Here is a 23,495-nt window from a genome sequence, read left to right as displayed (position 1 = left end):
AAGATCTCAATTCATATTGCATATTTGCCCAAGAATGAGAAGTGAAGCTACTATCACGATCGGAAGTAATCTTTAGCGGTACACCATGTCTCGCAACAGTTTCATTTACTTGTGCGTATTTCTCCATTGGATCTATCCGGGGTAGTCTAGGCAAATCATCGGGAAAAGCGTCAGGATATTCGGGAATATCATTTATAGTTTTCTTCTCATCTTTTGAGGTATCAACTGTATAGGCTAGATAAGTAGAATACTCCGGCGATGTAAGTTTACGAGTTTTTAGGAAAGAGATTATTTTTAAGATTTTAAGTCTTTGTTTACCAAAGACATAAAATAGAATCCTTCCCTTCGATAAGGATGCGTACCATCTTTTCGTAACACAAGAGTTATGTGCGGTTCTTTGACAACAAATCCATGCCGAGAATAATATCAAAGTTGGGCAAGGAGATAGGAATCAAGTTAGCAAGAAAATTATAGCCTTCAATTTCTATGACACAATCCCTATAGACTTTGTCGGTTTTGTCGCGGATCTTCGATTGGTCATAACTTCTTCGTTATTACTCGGATTTCGATGAGGTTTTCGCCTAAATGTTTCTAACGAAATTATCTACAGTTTTCAATAATAAAATTTTACTTATTTCAAATTTTATATTTTCGTTAAATTTCAATATTTGACATTTGATTGGAATCTCATAAGACTTCCAATATTTTCCGAGTGATTCTAAACATAGTTTTACTTCATTTCTAGTAAAAACTATATGTAAGAATTCAACGCTCAAATTCATATAATATTTCATTATATTATTCACTTTTACATAACACGATAACTGATCGTGTATGTTACAATCTCCCCTTAGGATGATTACGTCCCGGAATCATCAATGAAACAGGGCTTGTATAATGACTCCATACGTTTTCTCTTCATCCTAGGTAATAACCGTAACTTCTATGTTCTTTCGAATGAGTATCTACCTCTTGGACTTTTTTTACTGCAGACGGTGCTCAATCTTGCACCCGCTCTCCATCTCGCGTTGGAGTTTCACTCGTAACCTTCAAGTTACATAATCAATCCTTATTGGAGACTCCTTCTTCTTCTTAAAAGACTTAAGATGAGTTCTTTCCTTCATTTATCGTAATAGACCGATGGGTCATGTTCTAATGACCTCTCATCGTATGATGCAACGCTTAGACTCAAGTCTTTTAGAGTTAAATTCCAGAATTGAAGACAACTTCCTTCCTTTTCTAATGTTATATAATCACATCCTAGCATGTAGCACTTCTAGCTACAAGCTCCTACAACGATCGCGATACTTATTGATCATTTCGATTATCTTTCACTTCATTCTTCTGGATTAAGTCGGATGCTAAATCGAACTTGGTTCTCTGAACCATGTAGAATACATATCTTAGTCGGACTTTATATGATATGACCACTAGGGTCGGAATAATAATCATCTTCTTAGTCATTACTGAAATTATGGTAACGACATACTTGAACAAAATGGAATCAATTACTAGCTTCTTGGTAACCTTGTGACTTTTCCTGATTCAAGTGCGAGTACTGTGCTTCTGGTAGTATAGGCCTCTACTACCTTTCACACCTACTCATACTCGTCCCAAGTATTGTCTCGCAGTCCCCAAGTTCTTATTTCCTAAAATCACAAAACAGTTTAACACATACGAATGTGTCCAAATAATCTTAAAATTTTCCCTAGACTCTACTAGGACTTCTTCCATGCATATTTTCAACATAATTGTGCTTCGACTCGGTTGGTGATGGAAACGCCAAACGATAGGACAACTTCAGGAATTACACTAACCGTTCTATTATCCCGCCAATCAAATGTGTACATTCGGATGTACCGTACTCCTCTATACGTACTGTTATTTTATTAGACGTATTCTAAAGGCAAGATACCACTCTTACGATAACTTATGATAGGTATCACTATCGTAAGCCTTCTCATTTCCTCCATTTACTTAGATCACTATGAGTCTTCACCATGAAGTTATGTTCACGGAAGCATGCGTTAATCATATCAGAACGAGAATATAGATAGAGGGAGGTTTTGATGTGTATTCCTCCTTATTACTCTGAAAAGTTACATGCCAGTTCTAATATCATAATTAAATGTTTATAAATTTGAACACATAAAATTTTCAGATCCGGTCGACAATAGACCATGGATCCGATCAAATAATAGCATCATAAAACATATAAGGCTATAACATAAATCATTTAGCACATAAAAGCAATTTAGGCATCTAATACTAAAGTAAGCTAGTGTTTGTGTCAATTCAGTTGTACTACCTAAAATATAATAGACACACTCCTCACGATCATCACTTATCATTCTAAGTTTAAGTCTAGAAATCCTACAGATTCCTAGTTCGCTTAAACTAATGCTCTGATACCAACTGTGACATCTCCAATTTTACAATCAGAAAAGACCGATTTGTTTATGCTTTATTTGAAAATCAGAGTATATTTTTAACGAAATATATTGCGGAATTTGTTCCCAAAAAAAATATGATAAAGAATTTATCAAAGCATTTCCGAAGAAATGTATTATATTAAAAACCTCAGGATGTCATTGTTAATACAGATCAAAAGCATAAACATAAACAACATAGGCCTTATAATATCTATTTATTCTAGTGGCCTATAATCCATTGATCTCTCATAAGATCATCACTCCTGTGCTCTCTTGCCACTACCTGTATACGAGAAAACTGAGTGGGTCAGGCTTGGGAGTCTGGTGAGCGCATAGGGTTTTCAACCCACAATAATTAAGTTTATTAATTTCATCAAATCAAACAACCCGATTACCCCTTCCCGTTATCCTCACTTTCTGTCCCTAGAGCATCTAAACTAAGGGACCTACCCTAAGGATTTTCATCGGGATGGACACTACTGCTAAGGGGGTTCCTCAACCATATATGTCCGTAAGGCAACCATGAGGGGGATGGAGTACACCGGTGAACACATCATTCACAAACACCTACTGGTTGCGAGCATGCCAGCGTTCCACTAGACTGTTTAGAAAAGTCTGTGGTCGTCATCTATACTACGCTAGATGACTGGATCATCATCAACATCGAGGCCTCTCATCATTTTATTTCATCACACCCCAACTATTTCATCTACCCATGTTTTACCCCAACATATTTGTAGATATAAAATACATAAACAGTTTAAATCATTTAAAACATGTATAAAACGTTCATCCAACATAGATATCAGGTAAACAGATAATATACACATAACACGTAATTTATATAAAATATTTCATATCTATGTGTAAAATTAAAGTAACTATGCACTCACTTTAGTAGCGTGATTTGATAGAATCTAACTAGAAACGGTCAGCGGTTCGTGATCATCGGGCTCGGAACGCGGAACGCCTTCAGCAAACGAGAGAGGGAGAGAAAAGAATTTGGTGTAAGGAATCTTAGGGTAGAACTTGTTATTTACAGGCTAATTTTTGGTCTCTCACGTCGTGAGCTACACACACGCTCACGTCGTGAGCCATGCCTGCTCACCTCGTAGATTTGCCATTTGCATTTATAACTCCGAAAGGTGTCCGAATGACTTCTCACGTCGTGGGAATGATATGCTCACGTCGTGAGCTTCCAAGAGTCATCCCGTAGCCTTCCCAGGTGTTTTCTAGCCTCGATTAGTGTCCATTTGACTCCTCACGTCGTGAGACAACATGCTCACGTCGTGAGCCCAGTCAGATTAGGGTTTCTGACACGTGTCATGCTCTCAGACAGCTGCATCTTCGGAAGGTCATAACTTTTGCATACGAGCTCCATTTTTGACGTTCTTTATATCCACGTGTAGGTGGAGACGTACTCTACAACTTTCATTTAGACCCCTAAGGGTAAAAAGTACTTTATTGTAAACTCACTTTTTACGATTTACGGTGTCGTGCCGATTTTGTCACGAAACTTTGACATGTCATAACTTCTTCGATATAACTCGGATTTCAGCGTTCTTTATATATACGGAATCCTTCTGACATATACTATAACTTAGTGAAGATTATTTATTATAAATAATCTTCCATCAAAAGTCATTTTTGACGCTTATTGTCTCTAAATTTACTTGCCCGAATCTGCGGGCGCTACAACTAGGGGTTAACTCGTCAACGGAAAAGCCATAGCGATGCAAAATCATGTCAAAAAAATCAGATGTCGGCAGGGGCAACCCCGCTTCGAATAGAGGGATCGGAACCCCCAATTTCCCTTGAGGACAGTCATAGATCGATAACCCCTTTGCCGGAATCATCACGTCGTGCTCCGGTAAAAAAACCAAAACGATCTTGCAGAAATTGGAATTCCTATATATTAGGGACTCTACCATAACGGTCCATTGTCAATAATAGATGAGTGATAGAAAAGAAAAAATCATAAGATGCTTGAGTTGATACAATGAAAGCAAAGAAAGGAGGTAAGGATGAAAGGTCTTGGGAAAAAGGGGGATTTTAAAAGCAAAACTAGCGTCACGAACCGTCTTGCGATGGATCTGACACACATTGACGACGCTACCTAAATCCTGTCAAATATTAGAGATAATCCTAGACATACACGTGTTGTAATATAGGCTCGAACGGCGACGCTATCAAGCCGACGCATACTCCTACAAGCCTAAGGGACTTGTTAACGTATCTCTCAGAGAGAACGTCAAAAAGGACAAGTCAAACTAATGCCAAGCTTGGCCAGGACAGTGTCAGGGTAAACCCAACCCGAGGCCAAGGTCGGGCCTTCGCCAACGCGAAATCGATGGTATGGCGGTTAAGGTGCAGAACCGCGCCTTAACCTCTTCTCCTAGGAATAACACCCCGACAAACGTGGGACCAATCAAAGAGTCCCACTTGCCTATCTGACAATAGTCACGGTCATCATAATATCAAAGATTCCCCACTAGCCAATGAGGGGACGAGGAAAAAAGACGTGACGGAGGATCCTCCAATATGGGACTGCCACGTCGCACCTCACGAGGGAATGCTCAACATAATCAGTTGAGGGGCACACGCCTCTCCAACAGGTATAAAATGATCCTTCTTCCACACAAAGAAGTGGACGTAACTCTTTTTCCTGTGATTTACTCCTATTTCTCTCAGACCTCATACTAACTTGATCGTCGGAGCTTCGTCCCGGGAATTCCTCCGGGACGTCGACTAACAATCGTCTTTCTCTTTTGCACTGTGATATCTGGAGAAGAAACATGTACGGATCTCATCTACAATCTCAACCCCACCATCTCCGATATATCACAACATATATATATATATATATATATATATATATATATATATATATATATATATATATATATATATATATATATATATATGTGTGGTCATAACCCGTGGGAACCACGGTTAAAAAATTAGTTAAATTTTTACAGTAAAAAATCAGTATTATTAATCAGTATTTTAAATAAATTATTAATTAAGAAATTTATGTTTTCTTATTTGTATAAATTTATAAATCGTTGATATATAAGAATAAATGAATACGCTAATGCATGTACTTGTGTTTTTGAATCACTTGCAGAAGTTATCATCGATTGAAAAGAATACAACTTGAGATAAAGAATGACAGAAGAAATTCAGTTTTTGATGTTCTATATTATGGTAGAAATAATAATAATCTTATTTAACGGGAAAATAAATGGAACGGAAATCAAAATCTCCCGATTTACATGATATAGTTTCACAGAAAATAAGAGGGGTTATTTAAAAATGGAAGACATTTATGTCGTAAAAACATTTAATATTTTAAATTTGGTTTACATGGTATATATGATTTAATAATAAGAAAAAAAATAAGTATGTGACGTTCCTCTCTTGTTACATTGTCATGTCACATCCACTACATCATAGACAGTGAAGACACTCCCATCAGCCTAACAATTCATATCTACAAGGGTTAATGAGCTAGAAAGGTAACGAACTTTAGTCTTTGTTCATATTAAGGTAACCATGTTTTTTTTATATCTTTGACCATTGAACTTGTTTGACCTATTCAAAATAAGGTAATATGACTGATAATTAGCGGTAACATTACCCTATTATGAACAAGTAAAACAAATTTACTGGTCAAATGTGTACAAAAAAAAACATAGTTACCTAAATATGGATAATAACCAAAGTTCATTACCCGTTTTGATAATATTGGGTTCTTTATGTTAACTGCAAGTAATCATAAGTCCCATTGATGTGACATGAAATTGGGTTGTCTGGTCTTTGTGTATGAGGAGATGGTCAGGTATTGGGCCAACCCAATTTAGGCCCAACTAGTTAGGGGTTAGGTTGTATATGCTTAAGGGGCTAGACTGTATGTGCTTTAAAGACCTAGCAACACAACCTAGCCCATGACTTGTCAGGACTGAACTGGGTTAGACTAAGCCAAAGCTAATTGTTCATTGACTATCGGAGCCTGATCCCAGGGTACAGTCTCTGATACAGTTCTTGTCCAATATTAGCAAAACGGGTAAGAAACTTTGGTTTTGTCCATATTTAAGTAACCATGTTTTTTCGTACATATTTGACCATTAAACTTATTTGACCTGTTCATAATAGGGTAATATTATTGTAACTACCAGTCATATTACCTTATTTTGAAGAGGTCAAACAGGCTCAATGGTCAAATGTTAACGAAAAAAACATAATTACCTAAATATGGACAAAAACCAAAGTTAGTTACCTTTCTACATCAATAACCCTATCTACAAATGATGCACAACCTCAAGAAACCTCTTTCCCGTCGTTCCCTAGCTACCATGATTAGTGTTTTCATTACAAACAAAAAACTATTATTTATTAAAATTTGGCTTTTAGTGGTAGATATTTGTAATTGGTTCTTCAAAATAAAAATAATTGGTTGTTTGAAACAAATTTGAAGATGTTGGTTATTTAATATGTATGGCCCATCTTTTTCAAAGAATTAAGTTTTTTTTTTCTTTTGGAAAAATCTTTTAATAATAGAATATTCTTTTAAAATATCTAGTTTCCTACGTCCCTTTTTGAAGCGTTGAATTGCTGCCACTCTCGTTCTTGTATAATATTGTGTAAGAGAAGATGACATGTATAATATTGTTAATTAATTTTAATTTTTTATTTAAAGTTAAAATAACGTGTTTCTGTTTTCCCTTAACATTTGTTTCTCCTAAAAATCTAGAAAAAATGACACAAAGATAATAATTTTTCGATTTTGTTTGTATTTAATCATTTTTTATATATCATATAACACCCAACTTGATGAACCTATTGAGATATAGGTTATAAAGATAATATGTGAACTGTTTCAGCAAATTTAATGATATATTTACATTTATAGTTTTAATCATTTTTTCTTATTTCATAGTTTATAATTAAACGGTTCGTCTAACAAGTAAAACATAAAAACAAAGAAAAATAGAAAGAAAACACTCAAAAAAAATATATACCTCTCATTAAATTTATCATATATGAAAATAAATGAAAGAGGGTAACAAGTTAGGGGGGGGAGGGGGGGGGGGGTTCATTTTCTTGTTGTTAGACTATGTTATCATTTCATGTAGGGTTTTATTCATCAGTTTAATTGGTTATCTGTTTATTCGGTTCGGGTTAATCAGTTTTTTTACTTCTAAAATATTATATGAATCCAAACGAAATAAGGTTTGGGTAAATTGATTTTCAGATTTTGTTTTGTTCGCGGTTAAATCCGAATATAATAAACATTTCAAGTGTATTAAGAAGTATTGGTTTGTCAAAAATAACTTAACAAAAATCTATAATTCAAAACTCTGTATATCTTTTAGACCGAAATGAGTGGAATTATATTTGTCATACTATGTTTTTTCTTTCGTATATTTTTTTTCTTTTTCATTTGAAAAAGAATGTTAGTAATGTTAAAGTTTATATTTTAAACAACTTTATTTAAATAAACGCTAGAAGTTTCATACTAATAAAAAAGATAAAAAAAATTTGTATTATATTTCTTTTCTTAGTTAGATTTTCACCGCCAAAGTCAAAACGTGTTTTTTTTGTGGTGTATTGGCTCTTTAATTTCGAGATTTTTATTTATCTCTGACATCTCGTTTCTCATAGTTTGTAGATCGTCATAATTTAACGCGACAATGTTACTATTTCTTTTCAACTTGTCTCTTCGCATTGGTTGGGAGGTGGTGAAATTTTGACTGGGTCATCATCAATGTTGAGGTCGAACCCTATATGACCATCTGACAATGTGTGGGATGACTCGGATGTTTTGGTTCTTTTTGAACCTCCCTTATACTCTTTTGATTAGTATAAGGGCGGAGCTTCAACATTTGATTTGGAGGGGGGCGGAAATATAATATGTATAAAAATCGATGAACAGGGGGGCCATAGCCAAAGTTTTATATTTTTGGGCCAAATATGTATAAAATTAAAGTAAGCTATTTCTAACAAAAAAATCAAGGGGGGGTGGGAAGGGGGGGGGGGGGGGGCACAGCCCCCTTTGCCCCTATAAAGCTCCGCCCTTGGATGAGTAGTGTTCACGCCATTCTTTGCATTCTTTGAGAATGTTCCAACGCTTGACAAATTTGAAACCTTTCATGTGTTTTTTACGGAAAATTTCAAGTTCTTTATTCAATATGGTTGCATCGTTTTCACCACTACACCAATTCCACTTCAAATTGTTAAACATAGCGTTAAATTCTATAATAACTTTGTTCATATTCCGCACTTTGTGCAGAGTTGATTTTTTTTTCGATACTTTTTTCTTCTTTCCAAAAGGAAACCTTTTGTAACTTTTCGCCAAAAGTTTGCCCTTTTTGACGTCCATGGCCTCCAAGTCCTCCGAAACATCGATCCATGTCGAAGACAATGTTTTCTTTTTCCGACGGGGTCCAAGATATATTCGGGGCATTCCCATTTTGCGTCTTGGGTAGGGGCTCATGTTCATATTCAATTTAAGATCGGAATTATGTTTCTTCAACACCTTCAAACGTGTCAAATTTGGATTGGGATTGGAACTGGAATTGGGAGTCAGGTTGAGGTTGAGGTTGAGGTTGAGGTTATGATTTGAATTGGAATTGGGAGTCGAGTTGAGGTCTTCGTCAAGGACATATCCTCTTTATCTATTTATATTTATTTTGGTGATGGGGACTTTAACACACGTATTTTCAATGATAACTAACCAAGTATATTTTACGATGTTAGTTATCGATTATTAAATTTAGATCAGTCGGAAAATAGTATTATATATATATATATATATATATATATATATATATATATATATATATATATATATACACACACACACACACAAACACACACACGGTAATATTTTTTGTTCATATATAATGACATCTCGAAACTATTGACATATTTTACGAAAACGACATATAACATCTATTTAATAGAATTTGAGATCAATATATGAAAAATAAGTTGGAAAACAAAAAACCCTAAAAAAAACCCTAAAAATCATAAAAATGCATAAAAAAATACTTAGAGATCACGAAGCTTTTTTTTGAATTTTTTTATGAAAAAATCGCTGCTTTTAATACAAAATCGGTAAAAAAAAATTTGAAAAAAAACCAATTTTTTTATATATATATAAAAAAATAAAAAGAATTAAGTTTTTATTTTTTTTTCAGCGATTTTATTAAAAAAGTTGCGATTTTTTCATAAAAAAATTCAAAAAAAAGTTTTGTGATCTCTAAGTATTATTTTTATGCATTTTTATAATTTTTAGGGTTTTTTTAGGGTTTTTTTGTTTTCCAAATAACCCTTCCCTATATATATATATATATATATATATATATATATATATATATATATATATATATATATGGTTGAATTATTGTGATAACTAAAAAAAACATGTGAACTTGCGAACTCATAATCAACTCATTATTTTTCAACACCAAAAACACCAATTTTCTCTAAATGGTGCGTCTAAGCCAGATCTAGGCTAAAAAAACATTTGACAATTTTTTATTTATTTTCTAAATTTACATGTATACACAGTTATCAGTTGTACGGACTATTGATGAGCACAGTCAGCAGTCATATGAACTGCGAATGTGCAGAATCAGCAGCCATAAGACCACTGATGAGCAATCAGCAGTCCATATGACTGCTGATTGTGCTCATCAGCAGTCCGTACAACTGCTGATTGTGCTCATCAGCAGTCATACAAATATACAAAAAACAAATCGTCAAATCTTTTTCTTTTTAGTCTAGATATGGCCTAGATGCATCATTTGGAGAAGATTGGTGTTTTGGTGTTGAAAATTGATAAGTTGATTATGAGTTCGCAAGTTCTCACAAATCTTTTAGTTCTCAACAGAACCTCTCTCTCTCTCTCTCTCTCTCTCTCTTTCTCTCTTTGTGTGTGTGTGTGTGTGTGTGTGTATATATATATATATATATATATATATATATATATATATATATATAGAGAGAGAGAGAGAGAGAGAAAGTTCAATAGAGAACCTTAAATATTGGTTCTCCAAGGAACCATTTTTTTCAAGTTTTAGAGTTTATTGTTTATCGGAAAAAAAAAACTAAAAATTTCTAAATTAATAACTTCACATTGTGAATGCTAAAAAATAAATTATATTTTTCGAGTTTACCGTGTGAATTCAGATTCACACTGTGAATCTGCATAGATTCACAATGTGAATTTGACAATTTTTTTTATCGAATTTGATATCATTGGAAAAATGATTAAAAGTTATGAATTTCTATATTTTTAGTATTTTTTTTATAAAAAAAACAAGTTCTAAATGTTGAAAAAAAGATTGGTTCATTGGTTAATTATGGTTCTCTATTGAACCTCACCATATATATATATATATATATATATATATATATATATATATATATATATATATATATATAGTAGCCCTTTACCCGCGCCAAGCGACGGGTACAAATAGTTTGTTTCGGCAAATAGTTTACCGCGACTATTAGTTTCATTTAGGTGCGAAGTAGTTCTGTGCGGCTTTTTGGCAGACTATTTTATGTCGGATAGTTCATTTCAACGGGTAGTTTCTAGCTATGTGTCCGGATCATTTTATGTTGGAGAATGTGGTGGTTAGTAAGTTTATCTATATTTTGAATTATGTTAGCTTAATATATTTAAACTTGTTTTTAGCTTCATACCCAATGATTACTTTTGACTAATTAAGTCAAAAAATGTTTATATAACCCGTTAAACTGACAATAAATGGTCAAATAATATATAAAGGCAAAACATAATTATTGGTCCATATGGTTTGCAAACAATATAATGTTGATTACAACTATTCTTTTCGTCCTTATGGTTTCATTTTGTGGCATGGTTGGTCTTTCAAACATTAATTCTTTTTTAAATGACCAATATGCCCTTAGATTAAATCTATAAAATATGATATATCTCTAAAGACCATTTCTACAATACCCCTCATCTATTATAACTATTTTTAATGATGTGAAAATAATTCTCCTCAAGCAAAGTACAATAGATATTTTATTATAAACTAAAAAAATGGAAGATTACACAATATAGAAATTACACATTTTCTTACTTGTTTGCTGAAAATCATAGTTTTTGAAAAATAAATAGATTTTATCTAGAAGTTATTGTGGATTCATTTTGCAACGCTGTTAATTATATTTAACTACTTTTATGTTTATTTTAAAATCATATATTTTTTCAAAATTTGAACTACACTCACTCATACCGTCCCTAAATACCAACATAATGAAAATAAATTTTCAAATATATCAGGAATCATGATGTTACCAATATGTTTTTTAATAACACTTGTATTAAAGTTTCCTGCTATAAATTTTCCATTGTAAACTAAGGTTTGAGCTTTTTGCAGTAACACGATTCTTCGTTTAAACCTACAACTTTTTTTTCAATATTAATACATTGTTTTGAGCCCCTATAAAATGAAGTTTCAAGCCACCAGAACACAATTTCTTCTCTATCATTGGTTGCCTCTCTTCTTATTGACTCATTGCGATGGTTATCCCCTGTTGCATCGTTGCACAGAAAGAAGTAAGTTTTGGAAGGATGAACCGGAGGGTAAAATGGTCAAATAAGGGGAAAATTGAACTTACTTCACAATTACATCATTTAATCCTGTAATAGAGGGACCGTCGAGGATAAAATGGTCATAAATGACTGAACTTAATTGGTCATCAACAACTTGGAAAGTAAATGACACCCAAATTTAATCATTTTTATAGATTACTCAGTTTTAAATGCAGACTTGTACTGGAACAAGATTAGCATGCATGCGAGAGATAAATGGTAGAAAAAATGCACATAAAGTACCAAAAAGATACATCATTACCTTAGACCTTGGATCTGCAACTCATTTCAGCATACCCAGACCATGGATCTATATCTCAAAAAAATCCCCGGAAGTAGGTCAAAATTTCTTGCCAATCTGGAGGGTTCTAGAAGAATAATTAAAGCATTAATTAATATTAAAAGAAGGTAAACAAACATATCAGAGAGTATCAAGAGGTTTACATTGAATCGACCCATATTAGGTTTCAATTTTCATTCCAGAACTTTGAGGGCTGTAGACTTCCCAATTCCATTTGTGTCAACGATACCAAGAACTTGTCCAAGCCTTGGGACAGGCCACCTGCCATTAGGGGTTTATCAAGTCAGTGTCCAATGTAAATAACTACACAAGTGTAAAGAAGCAGAGTAGCTTGTTGACCTGTGTAATTTAAAGGTTTTGACCCCATAACAATGAGTTGTATATTTATCCATATCTTTTGGTAAATTAATGATCTCAATTCCATCAAATGGACATTTCTAAATAAACAAAGCAAAGGATATCAACTTCGAGCTGCAACTTCCTGTTGGTATGAAAAAAAGCCAAGCAAAGTGTGTCACAGTGTACACATACCTTAGCACATATACCACACCTTATGCAAAGCTCCTTGAAGATATATGTCATCTTGGATGTAGAAGTGGGTTCAATACATAACTTACCTGCCAAAAGGAAATGCATATTAAGTGCATAACCATTACAAGGTCCCTAGGCCGATAACAATTATATTTTTTTATTGTGATAAAACTGAAAAAAACACCATATTTCAGAAAGGTGAAAGAGTTAGAGAACAAAAAAATCAAAATTAAGAGTAAAACTCATGGTACACCGGTGATGGAGAGAATGGATTTACCTTTTAGATTGAACCTTAAATTTTTTTCTCCATTATACTCAACCCTGCACAAAGAAAAAAAAACCTTCAAAATCAATTGCAGGAAAAGAAGAGAGAGAGATAGAGAGAGAGAGAGAGAGAGAGAACCAAAGAAAGAAACAACGAATTCATGGTGAAGGCAGCCACAAACAAGCCCCTAAATCATTGATTAAAAAGTAAAATAAGAGAAATTTGAGGGTTAAACTTTATGGTTCAGAAAGGAGAGTACAGAGGAGGAGGGAGCAGGTGGTTGTTGTTCGATGGTGGTGAATGTTGTGGTGTCTTCCGTGGATATTGGTGACGACATCGTAGGAGTGATAGTGGTGTAGCGGTACTATTGGTCATGGCGGAACATGGTAGTGTGTGTGGTGGCGCTGGTGGTAAATTTTGTGCTCCGCTAATGCATCATTCTCTGATAATCTGAGAGAAAACGACAACAACAAAATTAAGAACCGAATAAAAAATCAACCAAGTCAAATAGGAAGAAAAAAAATCACTAAATTGAGGAATCTAATAGCATTATTTCAAGCATCTTCCAATATTGTCGATGCCAATGTTTAAACAATTAGAAACACAGGGGATAAATGGAAGAAGATAAATATATTTCAAAATAACTGAAATCCCTTTATCCTCAAATCATGGTTCAAGATTGAAGAATTCAAATTCAGAAAATGATTACGCCTTCAATTCCTCAAATCACGTAAGGGATTTTAGCGGGCTAGGTCAAAACCATTGATTATTAAACGAATTCGTCAAAGGAACAGAGATAAGGTTTAATTGTGCATTAACTGAGAATTTCCTAACTTTTTTTATTTGTGTTGAACCAAATAAGATTTCAATGCATAAATGTATTATACATATTGTTTTATGACGTGTACCTCTTAAAATTCAGCATTTAAGACTAAATGCTTATTAAAGTATATATATATATATATATATATATATATATATATATATATATATATATATATATATATATATATATATATAAGAAATGAAGATCAATTTTTCCATATGTCAATCTCTCATAAATTTTGACACTTGTCATTTTGTGATATTTTTAAAATAAAATAATATTGATTTTTCAATTTTTAAAATTAAAGTCACATAATACTTATACTTATATATGTAAAGTATTAAATGTAATAAATTTTGATAATAAATTGCAATTAATATGTTTTTCATTCCTTATATGAAAATTTTATTTTAATAAATATTTATTGTTTACACTTTGATATATAATCTTTTTTAATCAACCCGTGTATTACACGGGTTTTACACGTAGTATATATATATATATATATATATATATATATATATATATATATATATATATATATATATATATATATATATAGAAGTTAGTTCAATTGATAAAATAAAAAAGGTTGAGAATTGGGGAATCATTCTCAGCCAATCATACCCATTTATTTTTGCCGCAAAAGCCTTCGTCATACCAGCGGAAATGGGAAAGGAATACACATGTGTTTTCCAACAAAACATGTTTCCTTAAACTATGCTAATCATTACCTTAATATATACAAAAACATAGTTTTTTTTTCGTTTTTTTAATTTTCAAGAAGCTATTTTTATCGAAAAATGATTTTAAATATACCAAAATTCATGATTTTTTATTCTCTACAAATAGACATCTATATTGATATAGTTTTAAGATAAAATAATTTTTTTTTATATTTTCAGCTATCATTATTAATAGGTGAATAAAAATGTATCAGATTTTTCGTACATCACATTCGTTATTCACTTATGAATAAAAAATATTATTAATTTTTTTACAGATTAAATATCATTCACATGTAAATATAACATATAATCAACTCTCCTCACATGTTATATTCACATATGAATAAAACGTGTATTGACTTTCCCCACAAGTTATATTTATATACGAAGAACATATTTATAATAATTTTGTTATGGTTCATTTGTTATTCTTATATGAATATGTAGTTCAAAATTTCAAAACACTTCATTTTTTTAACATGCTACTTATTTATATATGAATAACAAATGAACTGTAACAAAAATCTTAGAAATGTTTTATTAATATATGAAAATAACATATGACGACAATTAATACACGTTTTATTCATATATAAATATAACATGTGACGAAAGATGATGTAAAAAAAATATTTTATGTATTTTATTAATATATGAAAACTTTATAACGTGTTATAATCACATATAAACGATACTTAAACTATAAAAAGTTAAGCATGTATTTTATTCATAAGTGAATAATGAATGTACCTTAATAAAAATCTGATGAGTTTTTATTCACTTATGAATAACGATACCTGAAACTCTAAAAAAATAGTTTTTTTTATTTTATCTTAAAACTATATCAATATGGATGTCTATTTGTAGAGAATAAAAAATTATGAATTTTGATATATTTAAAATAAATTTTCGATAAAAATAGCATTCTAAAAATAAAAAAAAACGAAAGAAAATATGTATTTGTTTGTTTTAAGGTAATGATTAGCATTCTTTAAGGAAACATGTTTGGTTGGAAAAAGATATGTGTATCCATTACTCATTCCGCCGGTACGCGTAAGTGTTTTGCGGCAAAATAAATGTGTGGCTGAGAATGATTCCCTCATTCTCAACCTTTTTTTTTCTCAATTGAACCCATATATATATATATATATATATATATATATATATATATATATATATATATATATATATATAGGTTTAGGTTCTATGGAAAACAAAAAACCCCAAAAATCAAAAAAATGCATAAAAAAATACTTAGAGATCACAAAACTTTTTTTTGAATTTTTTTTATGAAAAAATCGCAGCTTTCACTTTAAATTTGCTGAAATTTTTTTTTGAAAAAAAACCAATTTAAAAAAAAGAATTGATTTTTTATTTTTTGTTTTTCAGCGATTTTTATATAAAAAAATTAAAAAAAAAAGTTTTGTGATCTCTAAGTATTTTTTTTATGTATTTTTATGATTTTTAGGGTTTTTTTGTTTTCCAATAACCCTTCCATATATATATATATATATATATATATATATATATATATATATATATATATATAGGGAAAAGTTCAATAGAGAACCATTATTAATCAAGGAACCAAGGAACCAATCCAAAATGTCGGAATTTAAAGCGATCAACGGCAAAAGGAATGGTTGTAAACTTTTATAATGGACGCACATGTACCAGATTATAACAAAACCACTTCATTTTTTTTCATTTAAAATTTTTTTAGGCCAAGTTTTTCATCGAAAAAAAACCGAATATACCGTTGTTCACGATTTTTCGTCATCTTTCCATAGAGATCCATGATGATATATAAAAAACGAACTTTTTTTTTCGAAAAAAACCCACTTAAATTTCTTAGTTTTTTCAATATTTAAGTTTATTTTTATCAAAAAAAAACTAATTATACCAAAAATATTAATTTTTTGTACTCTATTAATAAACATCAACACCGATTAAAAAAAATAAAATAAAAAAACCCCGAATAATGTAGATTTACACTGTGAATCTAAACTGTAAATATTTCAATTTTTAAAATTCACAATATGAAAAATCTCGAACAGTTCAGATTCACATTGTGAATCTGAATTACTATTATGCACATTATGAATCTGAGAAGGTTCACAAAAAAAAACATCGATCAGTGTAGATTCACACTGTGAATCTGAACTGTAAATATTTCAAATTTTAACATTCACAATGTGAAAAAGCTCCGATCAGTTCAGATTCACACTGTGAATCTGACTTATTATTATGCACACTGTGAATCTGACTTATTATTATGCACACTGTGAATCTGAGGAGGTTCACAATGTGAATCTGAACAGGTTTACAATATGAATCTGAACAAGTTCACAATCTGAATCTGAACTGAAATATCGTTTTTTTTAACATAAATATGAATCTATGTTTAAAAAGTACAAAAATATGAATTTTGATATATTTATTAATTTTTTTTCTATAAAAAAATAGACCTTAACTTTTTTCATCAAATAAAATGAAGTGGGTTTTTTCGAAAAAAAAAAAGTTCGTTTTTTATATATCATAATGGATCTCTATGGAAAGAGGACGAAAAATCGTGAACAATGGTATATTCGGTTTTTTTTTTCGATAAAAAACATGGCCTAAAAAAAATTTTAAACGATAAAAAGTGGTGAGTTTTTTTGTAAATGGTGGATTTTTTGGTATAATCCGGTGTGCGTGCGTCCAATGTAAAAGTGTACATCTATTTCCTTGGCCGTTGATCGTTATGATTTCTGACGCTCACGATTGGTTTCTTGGTTCCTTGGTTAATTATAGTTTTCTATTGAACCTCACCTTTTTATATATATATATATATATATATATATATATATATATATATATATGGGGTTACGGAATATACATTACAGCCCATATAACCTTAGCTACAAAACCCTCAAACGACGTCGCTTTGGCTTAAAATTTTAAATCTCTGATTTGGGAAAACAACTGAACTCACACATCGATTGGTATTTGGGGTGTGTGTGGTCGTAAAATTCAGAACAGACGAGGAGATGGGAGCGGATTCGGAGCATGAAAAGGACGATTAAGAGCATTTGGCTGAAAGAATCGAGACACTAGGGCATAAATCGATCGCACATAGATTCTCGATTACCCTATGTTGATGTGTGGTCACGGGAACACAAAAAAGGAGGAAGGTAGTCGCTGATGGAGGTGGCGCTGACCACTAGAGAGGGTAGCTGCGACATCAAGCTGGAGGTTGCCGGAGAAAGGTTTCCCAATCAGGTAGGGTTTAAGATATTATGTATTGTCTTTGTGAATTCGACATTAAGCTCGATTGTAGTCCTTCTACTGACCTATTGTAGGTTAATGCGACAGTGCTGCAGTATCAAAATCAGAAACTTGTCCAGCAGTTAAACGTCCAGAAGCAGCAATTACATGATCTAGAAGATAAAATTAAAGAATTAAGATATGAGCAAACTTCTTATGATGACTTTTTTTTTTTATCAAAATCAACCAACTATGGCCACAGGTGAATTCTTATTTCAAATTTCCTTTATAATTTGCATTTTAGTTTTTACCTGAACACCTTTTTTTTCTAGTTGATCATCTTTTCATGAAAAATCATGTTTTGAAGGTTGGTTTTGCCCTTATTTTGGAGAATTCATATAAAACAAAATAACAGGGGATCAAATGGCATTATGAATTCATTTAAAATCATCTTTTGAAGGTTGGTTTTGCCGTTATTGAGTGTTATACCTTTTTTTGTTAGTCTATCAAGTATTTCAACAATGAGAAATTTGAGGCGTAAGTAGCTTGACAGCAACAATGGTACTGAGTTCAAATGGTATTATGAATGGTATAGACACAGGTGGTGATTTGGTAAACCATTTTTATAGTCTTTATTCACAAAAAGACATGATTTAATGATATATTGATATGACCATATAAGCTCTTTATGATATGATATACATAGGTTATGGTAAATGGGCTACTATTACAGCTGTCTTTGTCACTCAATTTTCTTGGGAGTGTCTACCGTGAATGTGGCAGAAACTCTAGAGTTTATCACTAATTGTTTTTGTATCTTCAAATGATCAGATCTACAGGTTGCCTGGGAAAGTTTGTGCTATGCCACCGCTACATTACACATACAAAAGGAAGGGTAAAAAGGGAAAAACAATCAATAGAAGATGATGATGCAAGTGAGGAGAAGTATCAACCGGATGTTAAAAGAAGTCTGTTGAATTGAACTCAGATTTGGGTTGAGGGAGACAACAAGAAAGTTAGATCAGTTGAGAGAAAGTTAGAACAGTTGAGAGAATTTGATTGTATTTACTTCTATTTAACATCATTATACTTTTATAAATGGTATGAATAGTCCAGTTTGATTCCTGCATAATACATCATTGTATTTTCATAATATTCATAAATGGTCTAATTGCATGTAAATGAGTGTGAGTTAACCAAATGATGAAAACGCCCACAGTCGCTAACCCTACGTAAATTCCAATCACCTGCACAGAAAAATACATGGTAAATTACAGTCCATTTAATTTTATTATTCTGACAGAATTCAAAGGAATTGGAATAGCGAATTCCATTCCATCGCATACACTTGGATACCAATTTTCAGTCAAATTAGCTTAAGACATGACTACACATCTTTGTAAATCTGGCATTAAAGATTATATAATGGCATCGTACTTTAACTTTTTACACATAATACCCCTGTACTTTCATTTTTAACATATAATAACATCAACCTTTTATTGTATACACATAATAGCATCGTACTTTCATTTTTTACTCATAATACCCCCGTACTTTCATTTTTAACACAAAATAGTATCGTACTTTCATTTTTTACATATAATACCCCCGTACTTTCATCTTTTATATCTAATGCCATCGTACTTTAACTTTTTACACATAATACCCCCTTACTTTCATTTTTAACATATAAGAACATTAACCTTTTATTGTATACACATAATAGCATAGTGTTTTCATTTTTTACACATAATACCCCCGTACTTTCATTATTAACACATAATAGCATCATACTTTCATTTTTTACACATAATACCCCCGTACTTTCGTCTTTTACATATAATGGCATCGTACTTTAATTTTTTACACATAATACCCCCGTACTTTCATTTTATACACATAGTACCCCCGTAATTTCATTTTTTACACATAATAGCAGTAACCATTCAAAATTTTCATTCCAAAACAGCAATGTACACGATTTATGTCCAAAACTGCAAAAAAGACAGTTAACCAAAACTAGAAAAAGGAGAATTAACCAAAAATTGGAAAGAGGACAATTAACCAAAACAAAATGTTGTGATATCTCATTGTTTCTCTTGCAATGATTCATCTACCTGTTACATGAAAATATAAATTGATTATTGTATACATATAAGAACTCTAAGATCATGAAAAACTAAGTTAATACTATAAGTACCTTTCTTTTAGAACAACTAGTAGCATAATGACCTAATCCTTGACAGTAAGAGCATGTTCTCTTTTTTGGCACTTCTAAAGAAGACTTGATTCTACTAGCAATTTTAGGACGCCATTTCGTGTTAGTTGGACCAAGAAGATCCCGGACAGATAACTAAGGCATCATATCGACTTGTGAAATTCTCACACTAGAACCTTGAGATACGTTATCAACTAGTAAAGGCTTTTTCTGTATTGCTTGATCTTGTAAGAGCTTTATCAATATGTTATTGACCTTTTCTATTTCTGAAGGGGAGTCTTTTGCTTGTTCAATTATTTTATTAAAATTTGAACGAACACACCATAACGTCAAATCACTAACCCCATTTCCGTTATTCGTTTCTTCGAGTCCAATGCTACGCTTACCCACCTTGTACCTAGCATTAAGGGTCCACCTAGGTAAAATGTAGTGACTCGGAAGTGTGTCAACATGCCTTTTCTTCATCACGTATAAGCTATGTTTGCATAAAATCCCACATGTCTCATACTTATCACAAGAACATGTGACATGCATATTATTTGACAAACAAAAGGTAACAATCCGCCAATATTTTTTGTCAACGTCTAGTTGCCCAACTCGATACTTGATTTCTTTTGTACTTTTGCTTAGAGTCTCATGCGTTAAATTGCTAGTAGCTTTTATCCATTCTTTTTTGAAAATCTCAAAAACCTTTCTAGTATAACACTCACCTGCTTTTGCTTCTATTGGATGTATTGAGGAAAGAACCGGCCTTGAGTTCATTGTCTTGAAATCTTCATCTTCTTCGGCGGCCCTTCGTGACGCAACTGCTTTGTCATATTGTACTAAAAATTCATTCAACATGGTACTCGCGTTAACAAAATCATCAAAAAAAGGAATTAATACTCTCACTTCGTCCACTTGTTGACATACCGGCCAAGAAAATATTCTTTAAGAAGGCTTCACCCCAATGTATTCGTTGGTTATACATATCAGTTATCCAACAATTGTTTTCAAGTTTATACTTATCACGTATAACTTCCCACCTAGTTTCAAATTCTTCAATTGTGTCACTCATTACCCATTCTTTATAGGATTCTTGAAAATCACTATAACGGGCAACGTACGCTCGAAGGTGCTCCAATTCATGCTTTTTTATATGCCATGCACAAAAGCGATGTCGAGCGTTTGGGAACACTTTTTTTATTGCATTTCCCATAGCTTTGTCTTGATCAGTAATAATAGCCTTCGGATACTTGCTAAACATACATTTTAGGAAATGCTCAAACAACCATACAAAAGTTTCTTCCTTTTCATTTTCTAGCAACGCTCCACCAAAAAGTATAGACTGTCCATGATGGTTCACCCCAGTAAACGGAGCAAAAGGCATCTTGAATTTATTTGTCATATAAGTGACATCAAACACAACAACATCTCCAAATTTAGTAAAATCGTCTCTTGATTTTCCATCGGCCCAAAAAATATTTCTAGGATACCCATCACTGCACAAATCCACAACATAATACTGATCATTATCCAATAATGCTTTATCTTGCAGATGTTTTATTAGTCCATAGAACTCCCTTCATCTGTTGTGTTTTCGTTGCTCAGATAATACACCAAAACATTGTTTTGAAGTTACATCAACTTCATTTGAGGTTTTAATTGCATTAATAGCTTTTTTAATTTGAGAAGGTTTCAACCCTGATTGATTAAGTTTCACCATGAGAGATTTACATTCTGCTGTACGGTGGAACTTCGCATGCGGCCGATGCTTCATCACCTTCGTTGGTGTGCTGCTCAATTCGTGATTGTGTGTGTCATCAAACAAGTCAACAAACCATTTCCCATCCTTATTTTTTGAAATTCGAAGCATTGCTTTGCATCCAATTCTAAATTCTCTACGACGTTTTTTTTATGTCCACTTGAAGTATCACCATCCTCCCGTTTAAAACCTTCTTTGTCGCATACAAGTATCTTTCGATAAGGTTCATTTGTCCCCTTATTTTTGAATGTAGTATGAATACGTATTCCAAATCCATGTACAAATGCATAATCATTATAAAAGTTATACGCATCATCAATCGTATCGAAAACCTTTACCACTATGCTTTCATCTTTTTCACATTTGAAGTTCACATCAACCCCGTCTATTTTTTCAGATTCATATGTGGCATTTGACAAATCATCTGCAGCAACATCTTCAACTATATGTGTTTCGATAGGGTGAACATTGACTTCAGTTTCAAACATCATGTACTGTACAAAAGGAAACAATGTATTATTTAACATTAAAATTATCATGATCAAGTAAGAATGGAACATTACATATAAAAATTGACATAAATATGAATAATCACGAATCATATAACTCGACACTAGGAAATAAACCAAATTCACCAAAAAAATTGACATTGAGAAATCAATCAAATTGACTATGTAGAACAAATTCAAGAGGTGGGGTTGTTATGTATCTTTTGAAAAATAATCAGAAGTGCTTATTAGCTTATAAGGTTAAGGATGATGCCCAAATTCAGGGATTATAAAAAAGGAATCAGATTTACCCAGCTTCAATATATAATTATAGTACCTAAGTTAATTAGTTAAAAAATGATATATGAAGTTGTATGACATTAAAAAGTAAATAAGATGAGGTATAGAGAGTTTGAATGTTAATGTATAAAGCTGTCTGGGCAGGAAAACTCGTTTATAAGTGCAAGAGAACTAATAAGTGCATACCACAAAGTACACCCCTACGTAAGTAAACTTTCTGAAAAAAAAAATTACAAATCTGAGTACAAAGATCTCACGAACTCAATCACAAACTTAATACAATGAGATTCAACCGTAGCAAGCAAGACCCATATGCAGTTCACGAACTCGACTTAATTGACGAAATAGAACAAAATCAATCAGAATCAATTTCTTAGAAGAAAATCACGTAACAAAAGATGAAAAAAAATCACAATCCTGATCAGAAGTAAATCACGCAGCAGAATGAGATTCACCAAGAATGGGACGAACCAGATGCAATTCACGAACACAACTTAATTGACGAAATACAACAAAATTAAACAATACGTGATTTCTTAAAAGAAATTCACGAAAAAAAATTGAAAAAAAATGACAAACCTGATTAGAAGAAAATCACGCAGCAGATAGAGATTCACCCAGACTGGGACGAACCAGATGCAATTCACGAACCAAAAAAAGAAGAAGGAACAATCGAGAAAATCTATTGAAAAAAAAATCACTTATTGTTATGGAAGGATGAGTTTTTTGTTCAGGAAATCACGCATCCATTATTTTTTGGAATATACTCTAGCAAAACG

General features: G+C 32.1%; 1 protein-coding gene and 1 long non-coding RNA gene across 3 annotated transcripts; one reads left to right on the top strand and one right to left on the bottom strand.

The window, feature by feature from the left end:
• The first annotated feature begins 17,632 nt into the window (after positions 1 to 17,632).
• On the top strand, positions 17,633 to 19,095 carry LOC145136320 (uncharacterized). 2 transcript variants are annotated; one of them, XR_013720389.1, is made up of 3 exons: positions 17,633 to 17,978; positions 18,072 to 18,225; positions 18,795 to 19,095. XR_013720389.1 is itself a non-coding variant. In XM_079070457.1 (3 exons), exons 1-3 carry the CDS (start codon positions 17,901 to 17,903, stop codon positions 18,943 to 18,945), a joined length of 396 nt encoding a protein of 131 aa, XP_078926583.1. In that variant the 5' UTR covers positions 17,634 to 17,900; the 3' UTR covers positions 18,946 to 19,095. The 2 variants fall into 2 exon arrangements, 1 of the variants encoding a protein (XP_078926583.1); XM_079070457.1 differs by having other exon boundaries at positions 17,634 to 17,978; positions 18,059 to 18,225.
• A 754-nt stretch (positions 19,096 to 19,849) lies between these two features.
• On the bottom strand, positions 19,850 to 23,349 carry LOC145138718 (uncharacterized). Its single transcript, XR_013721673.1, has 3 exons — positions 23,296 to 23,349; positions 20,167 to 22,422; positions 19,850 to 20,083 (listed from the first exon to the last, which is right to left on the bottom strand). It is a non-coding gene; the product is annotated as an uncharacterized LOC145138718 (long non-coding RNA).
• Between the last annotated feature and the right edge of the window lie 146 nt (positions 23,350 to 23,495).

The sequence above is a fragment of the Lactuca virosa genome, chromosome 9 (genome assembly GCF_052849685.1).
Source record: "Lactuca virosa cultivar CGN04683 chromosome 9, Lactuca_virosa_CGN04683_v6, whole genome shotgun sequence".
In the NCBI taxonomy this organism is placed as follows: domain Eukaryota; kingdom Viridiplantae; phylum Streptophyta; class Magnoliopsida; order Asterales; family Asteraceae; genus Lactuca; species Lactuca virosa.
The sequence above is the reverse complement of the archived record's forward strand: the minus strand, read 5'-3'. Positions and strand labels throughout refer to the sequence as shown.